This window comes from Thamnophis elegans, chromosome 4 (genome assembly GCF_009769535.1).
Source record: "Thamnophis elegans isolate rThaEle1 chromosome 4, rThaEle1.pri, whole genome shotgun sequence".
In the NCBI taxonomy this organism is placed as follows: Eukaryota; Metazoa; Chordata; class Lepidosauria; order Squamata; family Colubridae; genus Thamnophis; species Thamnophis elegans.
This window is the reverse complement of record NC_045544.1, coordinates 97,281,597-97,295,928: the sequence shown is the minus strand read 5'-3', so window position 1 is coordinate 97,295,928 and position 14,332 is coordinate 97,281,597. Positions and strand designations below refer to the sequence as shown.

General features: G+C 38.7%; 1 protein-coding gene across 1 annotated transcript; it reads left to right on the top strand.

Annotated features, from left to right (window-relative positions):
* The first annotated feature begins 485 nt into the window (after window positions 1–485).
* TMEM247 (transmembrane protein 247) lies at window positions 486–6,717 on the top strand. Its single transcript, XM_032216067.1, has 4 exons — window positions 486–527; window positions 4,341–4,571; window positions 4,992–5,327; window positions 6,490–6,717. The coding sequence occupies exons 1-4, from the start codon at window positions 486–488 to the stop codon at window positions 6,715–6,717; spliced, it is 837 nt and encodes a 278-aa protein (XP_032071958.1).
* The last annotated feature ends 7,615 nt before the right edge of the window (window positions 6,718–14,332 follow it).

Below are 14,332 nucleotides of genomic sequence, written 5' to 3'. Positions count from 1 at the left end.
AGAGGCAGATAAAAAAAAAACTAACTTAAAAAAGATAAAAGAGGGTAAATATTTCCTATAGGTTCAATAGATTTGAATTGCAAGACAGGAGATATGGGAGAATTTTAAAAATAGTCTATAGTCTGTCAACTAGTTAAAGAGGAATGGAGGAAAAGGATGCTGGAAGATTAATCTTTTGATACAAGCTTTCTCGGGCAACATCCTCCTTGCTTGAAACTAAAGACATGGAAACAGAGAAAGCAAGATCAAATAAAACATGAAATGTCTAAACTTGGTTTTCAAAGGAACAGAAATAATAAAACCATCTAGAATCTTTGTGGAATGGGAGGAAAGTGTAATCCCTCTTATATCCTCAATGAATCTCAGAGAAACTTTTGGGAAGCCCAGCCCAGTTTATCTTCCCAATCCTCCATGCAAGACTCCTGTGGGGATAAAGCAAATAAATTGTGCCTTGAACATTTTTTGGAAAGGGTTTAGATCTTACCATGGAGAACTCAGTTACCAGAGTTAGAGATATAAGTAGCTTGGTAACACTATATTTACAGATTTAATTAAATCTGTCCTTTTGCCTTCAATCAGATCCCAACTGTCCTGGTTTCCAAATCCAGATTATTCAAATCTACATTCCAGGCTAACTGTCTTAATGATGTCACAAGTTCCAGACTCAGCTTCCTTCGGGCTCTCATAGCACCGCTGGCAAAATGCAGGGGCTTAACTGTATCTATTAAGGGGAGGGAGAGTCTTTTTAACAGACAGATGTTATTTGAAAATAAGCATCGTTGTAAGGAAAGTCAAATGCTTTTGAATTACAGCCTTGCTTTTTGAAGAAAGGCAAAGGGAATCTGAGACTGAGTATATCCAGCTGATTAGTTCCTGCTTGCCTTTATACAATTTTGGGAAAAAAAAACAGAAATAAGAAGCTAGTACCAGATATTCCTCCTTCAGTCTGGAACATGATGTCATGGCACAGCAGAAAAAGTAGTTTAGAAAAGATCTGATCCAAGGAGTGATATTTGTTGACTCCACTCCCCAGTAAGAATAGGCCTAATGTCAGATCTAGCTTTGGAAAACGGAAATGTGTACAAAATCATCAGTGTGCCCTTTCCCTGCTTGTGTAGTCTGACACCAGCAACAACAACAATAAAAAATGTCATTAACAGTTTTTAAGACTCCTTCCTCCCTTTGTGATGTCCGTGGTTCAGGCACAGTAAATGTGATTTCTCCAAGGCACTCTGTCTTTTAGGATGTATGGTAATTTTTCTGGTAACAGGATACCACATGTGTCTTGCACATGGATGTTACAAAGAAGTTTCAAAGTTAAAGTTTATTTTTCCTTTCCAACACCAGGCAAGCTATTGAAGGAGTATATGAATCAATATGAATTAATATTGTCTATTTGCTTTTATTATGAATTGCTTATGTTACTACATAATTGTCACTGATTAAACCAGTATTTGTTTTTGATTTGTTATGATATACTGCTCAAAATCATTTATTAAGAATTAAGCTTTGTTATTAGCTTCTGCTTATATTATTGTATACTGTCTGAAATTAGTTGTTTTCTAGCATAGAAAATTGTAACCTTAATACTGGACTGGAAATATTATCTCACTGCTGCGTCTCGCTTCTGTTCTTGGTTTCAAAACTTGGCACATTTTTGGAAGCTAGTAGAAGAAATTGTTACACGCGAATATCAAACTGTATAGATAAAGGAACCAACCTAGGGAGTTTTCCTGGCTCATAAATCCTTAAAGCAGTGTTTCTCAACCTTGGCAACTTGAAGATGTCTGGACTTCAACTCCCAGAATTCCCCAGCCAGCATTCGCTGGCTGGGGAATTCTGGGAGTTGAAGTCCAGACATCTTCAAGTTGCCAAGGTTGAGAAACTCTGCCTTAAAGCATTCTGCCAAAAAACAACTTGGCAAAGGGGGGCTGCCACCCCCTACACAAGGCTATAGGAATACTCCACACATAAGGTAGATAGAGACAGGAGCTTGAACAAAAGAACGCTTTAAAGATCCCGTTGGTAACGAATCTTTGTCTCTGATTGGATAAACTTTGTTTCTATCTGCCTAAAATGTATATAATACTCTGAGGCCCCCTTGCAGGGTGTGGCTATTCCTTACATGCTTTTGTTTGTATGCTTTGGATATAGTTTTGTCACCCAGCTTTTACTATGGCCATAAATAAAAGCTGATCCTTTTTGCAAGCCTCGTCTCGAGTCTCTCTCTTTGGCATCTCAGTGGCTCGGGGAAAACTGCTGGAACCATACACTATCACATAGACATTTGAAAGCAGGCACATCATTTGAGGCAAATATAAGGGCAGAAGTAGTCAACAATTAAGGAGGTGGTTGTTGATAGCTGGACATTGTTGGTGTTCATGTGCTGTATGGATTGGATATGCTAAATCCTTGCGCAGCTGGAGCAGGTCCCTGCAGCTGAGGACCAACAGGGGTATTTTTTTTAGTTGTCTGCAAAGAGAATTGATTGATGGAACAATTGAAAAGGATAGTTCAGAAATAAGCAAGGAGAGCTGGACAGGAGTGCTGGGATTCCAAGCTTAGGAAAAAGTTATTTTCTGGTTTTTTTTCTCCTTTGAGCTCACAAGGAAACCCAAGAAATAAAAATACTGAAACTTTTCTAAGTGACTGAAGATATCAAATCTGGGATAAGAATACTTGTGGGAAGAGGAAATGAGACAGTTAAGAAACTATCTATAAAATCCTATATAGAAAAGCCTGTATGGTAGTGTTTCTATAGTTTGTTATGCATATTCAATATATCAGAAAAAAGCACACAGTGTTAATCTAAAAACTTTAAAACATCATCGTACTTTAGAGAACAGTCTGCATATATCTGGAAAATTCCCCTTTCCTACACCTCAAATGGCTTGTGGAAGAAAGTGATTAGCTAACATATCAGTGAATTAAAATACATCAGTGACTAGGCCAAATCACAGACTGTTTGCAAATTTGTAGTCCTTCTCAGCATAATATAAAAAAATCCTTTGGTGAGATGTGAGCAGCTTGATTGGAATCCACACTTATTTTCCTTAGCAACACTTTATCTTAACTGTTATGGCAACCAGAACATTCTGTCATCACAGTGTAGAACTTTTTTGACATCACTGCTGTGGCAGTTTAGGAGGGAATCAGGGACCTGAGTTTGAGTGTGTGTGCCCACGTGTGTGTATTAAACCAGGGCAGCCACTTTTAGGTCTTCTAGATGGGGCAAATGGGAGAATAGAGGCTGTTGCCTTAAAACCAGAGACCGACGTACATTTCTTGCTGGGAATAGATCTACGATGGTAAGAAATTCTAATACTGAAGCCTGTGGAAAGAGAATACTTCAAATCATTAAATAAAACATAAGAAACACTGTATTATACAAACAACACCTATTTGCAAAATTGACATAAGCTCAAGGCAGGCAGGGTTGAAAACTTGTATGCCCCATTCAGATTGGTGGGAGGATTAAACCAATAGTGTAGTGAAATCATCAGTCTACAATGTGAATTGGCTGGATAGTTTTGATGTAGAGAAATCTACATAACTAAGGGCCCTGCTGAAACCAGGCCAAAAGAAGGGATGCTTTTTCCTTTTAGAACTTCCTTGTTCTGTAGTTTTGAGGTGGGAAATAAGAAGGTGGTAAGTAGAAGTAAAGGAGTCCCTGCAGATTTTATTCTGCTAGTCATTGCCGACTCTAGGGGGCAGTGGTCATCTCCATTTCAAGGCCATGGAGCTAGTGCTGTCCGAAGATGTTTCCATGGTCATGTGGCCAGCATGACATCACAGAGCACTGCTACATTCGCACTGAAGTGGTACCTATTTATCTCCTTGCATTTGTATGCTTTCGAACTGCTAGGTTGGCGGGAGCTGCAGTGAAGATAGGAACTCACCCAGTCATGTGGCGCTCAGGTCTCGAACCTGGTCTGCTGGTTTTCCAGCCAACAAGCCCCCCCTTTAAAACTTTTTTAAAAAACAATTAATTAAGCCAGGAATTAAAGCAGCAATTCCAAATGCTCAAGGATAACTCCTGTTAACAGTCTCTTGGCCATGCTGGTTGGGATCAAGTCTTAACTCATCAGGGCCAGGGGGACAGATTGTTGGGGAAAGTTTTCTTAATGACTTTTGTTGCACCCCTTTGGCATTTACAACACATTCAGGGACAATCCCTATAAAAGAAGAGTACAGAATCTGTGGTTTTCCAGAATTCAAATTCTCAGAAGTTTTAGCCACCAGATCAATGAAGAAGCGGATTCATCCCTGCAGAAGATTTACATCTTGCATTCTATTATGTTATATACAAATTCTCCCTTACTATATCTGATCTGTTTCAGGAAATAGCCAGAGAACGCCATTCATCTTCTGATTTCTCCAACTTTGAGACAGAATCTGTGCACCACACAGACAAGGAGATTCAAGCAGATCTGGATCATACTAGCAATCTGGAAGGGTCTGAATATTTTTATCAAGGTGGCAATGTAGAATTCAAGGACATGCAGGCAGGAATTGAGTTTGCTGTTCAGATAACCCCCATTAAAGATTCCAAAAAGCATAAGGACAACATGGTAAGTGAGAAGGAATGTGGCAGATGGATGGGAAGTCTTCATTTTGCCTTATTTTCTGCCCTCCCATTAGGCAATGGGCCATTTCTTCTGGTAAAAACACTCATAAAAGAATAATATTTGTAACAACGATCAGCTCTATGGATGAATGGATGGCAGGGAGTTTCAGACTTTCTGTTCCTGAAATCCTTTGGGTCTTCATACTGTTCTCCTATCTCCTCTACATTATCCCAGCCACTGGAAGTATCCGGTCATGTCAATGAGCTCTGCTTGCACTTTTGACAGAGATGTTTGGTCAGCTTATGAGAAAAATAAAACATGGATGAAACTGACCTTGATGTAATTCTGCAGATCCTTTCTTTAGTTTTTGTGGCTGAATGCTCTGGGTGAAACAAAGACTAAAGTCATACTTTTTAATTTCAGGATGCTGCAAGGGAGACTCCGGGTTCTTCCTACTTTCCTGATGATATGACAGAAATCTTAGACAACAAGAGTCAAGCAGAGCAGATGGTAATCACCACACAAAGAGGCGGCAATGCTCTACCACCAGAAATATACCCCAGGATAGGTGAGGCCAACAGTTTGGAAAGAATGGGTCATCTGAACAGAAGGCAGATCACAACCACTGATCTTGATCTGGAGAAGATGAGGCTGGATGGTGCCATGGTTAGGCTAAAATATAGGCATGAAGATAATGAAAAGCGACGTCTGCATGAAGAAAAAATGGAACAGCTACGCCAAAAGGCTTCCTCTCAATCAGTAAGTGGGAAAGCATAGGAGGCAAATAAGAAACCTTTTAATAAAAACAAAAAGCAGATTGTATACTGGCTTGTCTAATAGACTCTTAGCCATTGTTACGTTGCTGGTATTGAGCTATAAAAATTGTCAACAGCTTAGTTCCATACTAAAATCTATGTTTACAAATCTGTGTTGTCACTGTTTATTATTTTAATAATGATAGAGTTTTCTTTAATGCACCTACCTCTTTCAAAATCATCACAACTGGAAGCCACGAAATTGGGGAAGGCTGCTATTAAAGAGTTCTGCAGTTTCTCAGGAAAAGGGATTAATAATCAAAGCAGTTCCAGTTTCTATGTTACAGGCAGTCTCAAGAAATTTCCAGCATGAACTTTCAGAAACAAGTGGCCTTGAAAACCAAGGAAAGGGGAACTAGGCTGGTGTTACTGATTTTTGATGGGGTTCATATCCATGTTCCCATGGAGATTTGTCTTTGGTAGATGCTATCTTGCGATTGCTTTATCCCACTCTGAGCTTCCTCTTGAACATCACCTTGGACTGACTGAACTGCAAAGACAATGAAGGGGAATGGCTGCCAAAATCCCAAGGCTAGCTGATACAATTTTTATGGTTATTAAAGTTACTGCTTGCCATTTGAGAAGGCAAACAGAGGCAGATGTGCATCCTTCTAAAGGGCAGAGGATGCAAAGATGGTTTTAAATAGAGGGAGTAAGTAAAGAAGGCCAAATATTGCAGGTGAAAGTGAAGAAATAGTATCAGTGTCTGATCGCATGAGATGCTGCAGTACATTATTTTTACTTAGTTTAGTCAAAGTGTTATATGGCTTTTTTCTGCAAGCTTATCAGGCAAATGATAATAGGGGAAATCTTGAGAAGATTACCTTTGGGTCTATTATTTTGACATCTTTGAGGTTTTAAATATTTCAGCCAGTGAAAGAGATAATTTGGAGAAAGAGCCTAGCAGTGGTTAGACAAAACATGCTTATTTATACACATGACAAATAACAGGTGTAGTTTAACCCCCAGGTACAGTGTGCTACACATTAGGAAATTAGATATTTACAAGTCGTGTTGCTCAGTTTTTTGAATTTTGCCTCAAACACATGGGCCTATTAACAACTCATCATCTTCCTTTGTTTCTTTTTTGTTCCTTTCATTTATAGATTGGACAACAGCTCCATGAATTATTCCAGCCCCAAAACCAGTATGCCCTATTTTTTTTCTGCTTCATCTTTATCCATGTTATTTACACAGCAAGGGAACTGGTTTTCTATTTTATTACAAAGCATCACATATTCTGCTATGCCATTTTGCTGTATCTTGGTTTCTTGAAGATTATCATGGATTACAAACAGAGAAAAAAACAACCTTGGAATGGCAGCAGGCTCTAAGCAACAGAAACAAGAGGAAAAGGGCTCCCTGAAGTTTATGTATCTCATCTCTTTGCCCCTACTCTTTAAAGTTTCCTAGTGTACTCAATGAATGCAGGTTTTGGTTTGGCTGTTGAAGGATTTGATGGTATCCTCTTTCTTGAATGTTATGTCCCCATCCCCCCTTTTAAGGATTTTTAAGAGCTGCCCTCCATCTGAGCATTCAGTCTTCAATATTAATAAATTGACATGGAATTTTAAAAAAAATGTGTATACACGTTGATGCTTTGAGAAAGAAGTATTGGAAATAGAACTATTTTTAAAGTGAACCATCAAGGCAGTGGTGGGATTCAATTTTTTTTACTACCGATCCTGTGGGTGTGGCTTGGTGGCCATGGCATGGCTTGGTGGGTGTAAAATCTCCATTCCTTCCCAATCAGCTGGGACTCAGGAGGCAGAGAATAGATGGGGCGGGGCCAGCCAGAGATGGTATTTATCCGAACTACTCAAAATTTCCGCTACCAGTTCTCCAGAACTGGTCAGAACCTGCTGAATACCACCTCTGACTCAAGCTGATCTGATATTAAACATTAAATTTTGAATGAAATTCAACCATACAAAATGCCCTTGCATTAGTAGAATGGAACTGAAGAAAAACTAAATTAGAAAAGGCATCTAAAGTCCTCCAGATGTTTGGAATTCTGCTCCCACCAATCCAAGCCACCACAGTCTGAAATATTTGAGTGGAATCAATTCGCCTAGAGATGTACTCTTTAGTATAAATATCCCAAAATATTTTGCTGCCTGTTGCACTGTAGCAATTGGTGCCCTTGCCCCATACCCGAGGTGCATAATACCCTAAGCCAGTGTTTCTCAACCTTGGCAACTTGAAGATGTCCGGACTTCAACTCCCAGAATTCCCCAGCCAGCGAATGCTGGCTGTTACCAGCATTGGCTGTTACCAAGGTTGAGAAACACTGCCCTAAGCCAATCATTAAAAATATAAATGTGACATGGTACATAATAACTTGCAAGTGTATCATGGCTCTGCAAATTTATGGTTGAGACAGTTTCTTCTTTGGCTAATGGAAAGCCAAAACCTTGAGCTGCTCTTCCTCACTTTCACCCTCAACATCATTTTCCTCTTCACATATTAGCTTTCACGTTGCTTCTGACGCAGAACAAAACTGCCCTCCTGACAAGACTCAATGCTTGCACTTAATTGACTATGGAGGAATATTGGGGGGGGAGAGATGAGAAAGCTCAACCCTGAGCTCAACCTACCTTGTAGGGGGTTCAGGACTCAGAGGGAAAATACCACTTTTGTGTCAGTGGAGGTCACATCATGAAGGTATGTCCTCTACCAATAGTGAAGCATCTTCATGTTTCACCCAAGAGTATATCCTGATAGATACTCAAACTCGCAGTGTCACATTGCCATCACATGACATATCGTGACATTTTCCCCCTTTGTGGAGCTGGGGAGGGCGTTGGCGGTACATGATAACCTTAGACTGCCTACTGTCGACCTCACCACATTCCTAAGAGGTCTTTAAGGGGCGTGCCTAAGTGCACGAGAGTGCCTACCGTCCCTGTCCTAATATTCCCTTGTATTTGGTACCCATTTCATGTATTCATAATCATGTTTATACAGATATCTGTTATCTAATTCATGCTTGATGAAATAAAATGAATGACGGAATGAATGACTGAGCTAGAGTCTGAGAGTCCATAACCATGAGATGGGCAGCAAAATGACTGACTGACTGACTGACTGAACACACACACACACACACACACACACACACACACACACACACACTGCATCCAACCTTCGGGCTGCCAGTTTAACAGGTTTAAAGATCAGCCACAAATCCCCACCTCCTTTACCCACCTTACCTGTCTTTTATCATCTTGCTTTTGTTTTCATGACATGCCCCTCTATGACTACATTAAAATTATTTTAATTCTTCCAATTTTCCCTTTATATAGACCAATGTTTCTCAAATTTGGCAACTTTAAGATGTGCAGACTTCAACTCCTAGAATTCCCCAACCAGTCATGCTAATATATGAATCTTAAAAATGCTCCTTGCACCAGGGACCACCTGCAGACCTCTTGCAGACCACCAATTGTATGTATTTATACAACACACAAAATTAAACTGCAAACACCGAGTGTGCATAATACATGAGACTAAAATGTAGTTAGCCAGATTCTCTTGATTGTGTTTTGCAAATTAGCAGGCTCTTGGAAGCCTTAAAGGTTACATGTATTTTACATAACTGCAACTGATCTTTTAAAGACATTGTCCTAACAGGTATCCCATATTTATATCTAATATGTAACAGAAAATACCTTTGTATCTATGCAAAAGGTTTTCCAGATTCTGAATAGTCATCACTCTTGCAAAAGGAATTTAAAACACTGGGGCCTTCCCCCGCAAAAAACAACAATTGATGAAATACACATTAAAGACAAATGTTCTATAATCAGACTTGGGTATTGTAATGGCACTTTTCTTTTCCCATTAGGCCTCTATGGCCATGATAATATACCTGGTGGTTCTTCAGTGTTTTCTTGGAAGAATGTTCTTTCTGACTTAGGCCAATGATAGCTCATTTTTCTATAGAGAAATATAATATAGGCCTTATGGGATCAAAAATAATAGGCACAAGCAGCGATGAAATCTCTGAAGTCTGCTACCGTTTCGGTAAATCTGCTACCGAGCGCGAACATGCGAACCTGAGGCACACCCACACAGCACTAAAAAAGGGATATTTTGAAGGCTTCCGAGTCTATAAAGGTAAGTAGAACAGCGAGGGGGGGGGGGTCTGCTATGCCACACAATTTATATTAGCTAGAAAGCAGGAAATCTGACGATTCTAGTTAATATAAATTGCACATCACAGCTGATCATCGGCCAACTGATCATTGGAAATACCGGTTCACCCAAACCAGTAGCATTTTTTACTACTGGTTCGGGTGAACTGGTCCAAACCAGTAGCATTTCACCCCTAGACACAAGGTTTTTGGATTATCAGTTCCTTTGGCAATTTAATTCTATAGAACAAACTTCAGCTGATTTTGCATAACATGCTAGACTAAAATGTAGTTGGTTCATTCGTGGCTCAGTGGATTGACTGAAGCCAACCAGTGTGGTGGATGCAGAGGTGGTATTCAGCTGATTATCTCCAGTTCGGGTGAACCGGTAGCGGCTGCTGCGGGAGGCTCCACCTACCTGCCAGGATGTAATGCGCGACCTTCTGCACATGTGCTCACATTTGCAAATCAGGAGAAGGTAAGTGGATCCCACCGCTGGTTGGATGATATAGTGCATTATATCAACAAAGGCAATTGGACTAATAAAGTAACAGTAAATGTAACAGTAAATGTTTGCAAATGCCTCACTGACCTTGATAACTCTGGTAAAACAAGATCAGGCATACTTGTCTTGTAAATGTCTTCAATATATGCACATGCACACACAGAAACAGATTTAAAGATGATCATCACAGGAAGTCTGCCTGCCAAAGAATCATTGGATAGGAGCTTCACATATTTTTAAAGGAGCCCCACCCCTTTCGAGTCAAAGGCTGCAGAGCAGCAGCAAGTTGAAAGAATAAGAAGAGGGAAAAGAAAGGCTGTTGGCTGAGTTGCATTGCCCAATGACATGAATGGAAGCTGTTATTCAAAGAAGTAAAAGCTATTGCTGGAAGCTTATTGCAGTCTCCAGAGAGATCTTTAGGATGAAAAATGCAAAGGTAAGAGGGCAGCATTCTTGGAAAAACTACTTTGGTCATCCCTCTTTTAAAGATAGAATGAGGGCACTGTCTTTGCTAAGAGATGAGCTGAATTCAAATCTTGCTTTTCTCGTGAATTCTTTAGCTGCTTTTGATGAGACACTATTTTCTCAGCATATCCATTATAGGACAGTTGTGATCAGAAAAAAAATTATAATAGCAAAGACAGCTGTAATAATTGTTCTAATATAATGGTTATGATAGATTAGATATGAAACCACTTTGAAAGCGGTTGTTAAAGAAGTCTTTTTTCATGAACTATTTTTTTGTCACTATAATTAATAAGGATAGATAATCTAGATTTCTCTCTCTGTTATTTGATTAATGGAAGCTGTGTTTCTCCTTGTTTCTTAGTCAGAACAATAGGCCATCATAGCAGACCAGGAGACAAATTGTGAGCAAATGAAGGATTTTTCTTAAAAGGGCGATAGAATAATAGGAAAAACTTTACCTGCTGCTCTTCCATATAGTAAAAGTAGAGCACGTTTGTCCTCAAAAATCGGACTATCTGACAAATAGTGCTTTTTCCTCCAGAATTGTGTTTGTGTGACCTCTTCTGGTATTGAAGGTTTATTACAATAGCAACACGTAGACATCGGGGAAGTCTTTCAATTTGCAAAAATGAACATGTGACTAAAGTGTAAAATGCTGCTACAAGTGATATTTGCTTGTTTGTTCCTTGTTCCTTGTTTGTTTGTTACTTGTTTGTTACTTGTCTCCATGCTTCCAAGGCTCTCTCTCTCTCTCTCTCTCTTTATATATATATTTGCTGGCTGGGGAATTCTGGGAGTTGAAGTCCAGACATCTTCAAGTCGCTAAGGTTGAGAAACACTGATACACACACACACACACACACACACACACTCCACTATGCCTGAGGCAATTAGCTATGTCAGCCTCTCAAACTGTTATTTTCCGGGTGTATTGTGAACCTCTCACAATCATATCAGCAGTCATATCAGCATGGTCATTTTAATCCTAAAATACCTGAGGATGCCAGTATTTTTCCATTTTGACATATAGATAGTATGTTTAGATCAGGGCTGGGCAGTTGGCTCAGGAATTCTGGGAGTTGAAGTCCAGAGGTTGTTAAGGTGCCATAATTGCCCACAGCCTGGTTGGGATTGTACTTTCATAAACCCATAAACAAATGACATGAAGTTGAGCCAAAAAAGTGTGAGAAGATCCCATCATTTTTGCCTCTTCCTTTAATAATCATGTGTGTTAGAAAATTGGCCTTGGTTGTAGTAAATCATTTTTTTTTAAAAATGTGTTTGACATTTAAATAGGAAAAAAAAACTTGCCTTGATTATTTTTTCTAGAAATTGGAATATATGGAGGTACATAAGCAGCATAACTTGTTGTGATTGACTATTGCTGTTAGTTCAATAACTGAAAAATACGTCTTGCTAACTGTATAATGATTTTACTTGGGTGGTTATATGCTGCCAAGGTTAGCTTTGAATCAAGCTTTGTTAACAAATGGATTGTTAATTAAGCCAATCAGGCAGTATTCTAAACAGATGTATTAGGGAGAGAGTAGCGCTGGATACAATGGATAATCTTGAGCGAATATGTGGCAATTTACCATGCCTTAATAGCATGGAAAACTGAGCAGGTTAAGAGGAGCTGCCTTACTCAGAATCAAAGCGTTAGTAAATTTAGTTCAGAATTGTCGACAGTGTCAGGAAGAAGGTTCACCAGCTTCTGCCTAGGGATCCTGAGACTGAACTTGGGATCCTGAGCCCACCAACCATGTTCTTCATCACTGAGTATGACCATCCTTTCTTTCTGTAACGGTTCCCTACTCTCCTTAAATAAAATACTAGAAATATAGTGCCCTTTAGGTACATTAAATCTAAAAGTCCTTACATTCCCAACAACCATGTGAAGTGGGAATTTTGGGAACTAAGGTCCCAGAAGACTGGAATGCACCAGATGTGGGAAAAAGAAGACTATTTATTTGAGGAAATGATAAGACAAGAGATCTGGCCATTGATTAGCTGATCAATTGATCAGTCAGTGACAGGTCAGCTGTTTCAAGGTGTTATTGGATATTAGTGAAATATGTTAAATGAAATGCTGGATATATGTCAAGGGTACAATTTCCTAGGCTCTCAAATAGTATCACTGCTTCAATTAATAGAGTTAATTAATTATCTAACCCTAACCCTAACCTTAATGATGATTGGAGTTGCTTTTTAAGGAAAAGTTTGATGGGCAGAAATTGATTTATGAAAAATTTCAAGATCAGAAACTACATATAATTAGCTACTGTGGGTGTGAGTCATACTGTTATTAAAAGAATACCAAGATACATCCACAAATTTCTAAAGTTATCACCTGTACTTTGGCACTACAATTTGCCCTGTTTAAGGTTTGACATTCCTTGTTTTTTCTACCACTTGTTCGTGGACTCATCTCTTAATGAAATGTCTAGGATTTAAAAATATGCTTTAGTATGAACTTTCTCTGGGTTTCAGGAATTAAATCTTGGAGGAAAACTAAGGAATATTTAGATATTAATTTCTATTCTGATGTAAGTTGACAGAATCAAATATTTTATGTTATGTCTTTGAATCATATTAAATTGTTCTCAAAAAACAGCTTTCTTTACTGTGTATTAAAAAATATACAGGTTTGTTCACTGATATGTTGATAGGGATGATGAACCTGTAATCTAAAACACCTAGAGAAGTTGAAGAGAGTTACTGTAATGTTTGATTTATGAAAACAATTATATGGTTGGCATATAACTAAAACAATGTACATTTTTAACATCAACATGAAAGAATAAGCATCTTCCTATAAAGATGTTTCTCTTATGGAAGACAGAATCTTCACACGGGATACAGAAGCCTCTTTTTTTTCACACAAAATGATTTTGAGCAAATGAAGCATTTTACTTGGAAGTCATTTTGTACTTTTCTATGCACCACCTTATTCTGTTGCTTCCAACTTTGTGTAAAAGAAACATGATGCAGCAAGCAAATTCATTTGTTTCCTACAATGTGACTGGGCAGGACAAATGTCTTCCTTAATCAGGCAAGATGCTTCCATCCCAGTACTGATTATCCAAAGATGAGTGCAAATAAGAATTTAGTATCATTCCTGGACTCTTTACTGACATTTCTTAACAATGTGAAAGGCAGCAGGAATTGTTTGTAATAACAGCTTTCAGAGATTTTTTTTAGGGGTGAGTGAGAATACTTTTATGAAAAAGCTGTTTTCCAAAAGGGAATCTATCTTGGTATCCATCACATCAAGGTTTTACCTCCACTTCTTAGTTATTGAATAATTAATACAAAGAATAAGGAGTTGATGTGTATGCTTCAATGAGTCTTCAAATCAAATCCAAGAACAACTGAACCACCAGGCTTAGGGTGTGTCTAAGAAGTTGTCTTGCATGCAAATAGTCAAATGGCAAGTGTGAACCAAGCATTCAAAGAGACACCTTCCAAACTAACTCTATATGGGACTTCTGCTCAACTAATGGAAATCAACAGTCTCCAATAAGCTACTTCAGAATGCAGAACCTTTGAGGAAAACTAGTAAATAACCAGTTCACCACAAGGGGACGGTCTTTTCCACAAATCAAACACATCCATAATAGCTTTAGTTGTAATAGCTTTAATTACGCTCACATTAGATTTCCCAATGCATGCGCATCCATAAAACATATATAGGAAGAACATACACATCCGTTCCAATTAGTCCCTCTCACTCACTCACACATAAACACAATACACTATTTCATCACACACAAGAAAAAAAACAGATGCTTCCTATATATGTGAAAAAGTTAGAAAGAATCCTAGAATCTATGCTACCCA

Coding starts and splice junctions, on each gene's coding strand:
- TMEM247 (XM_032216067.1), top strand. CDS start 486: ATGGAGAACTCAGTTACCAGAGTTAGAGATATAAGTAGCTTG. Junction 528..4,340: donor TTAGAGATATAAGTAGCTTG/GTAACACTATAT, acceptor GATCTGTTTCAG/GAAATAGCCAGAGAACGCCA. Junction 4,572..4,991: donor AAAAGCATAAGGACAACATG/GTAAGTGAGAAG, acceptor TTTTAATTTCAG/GATGCTGCAAGGGAGACTCC.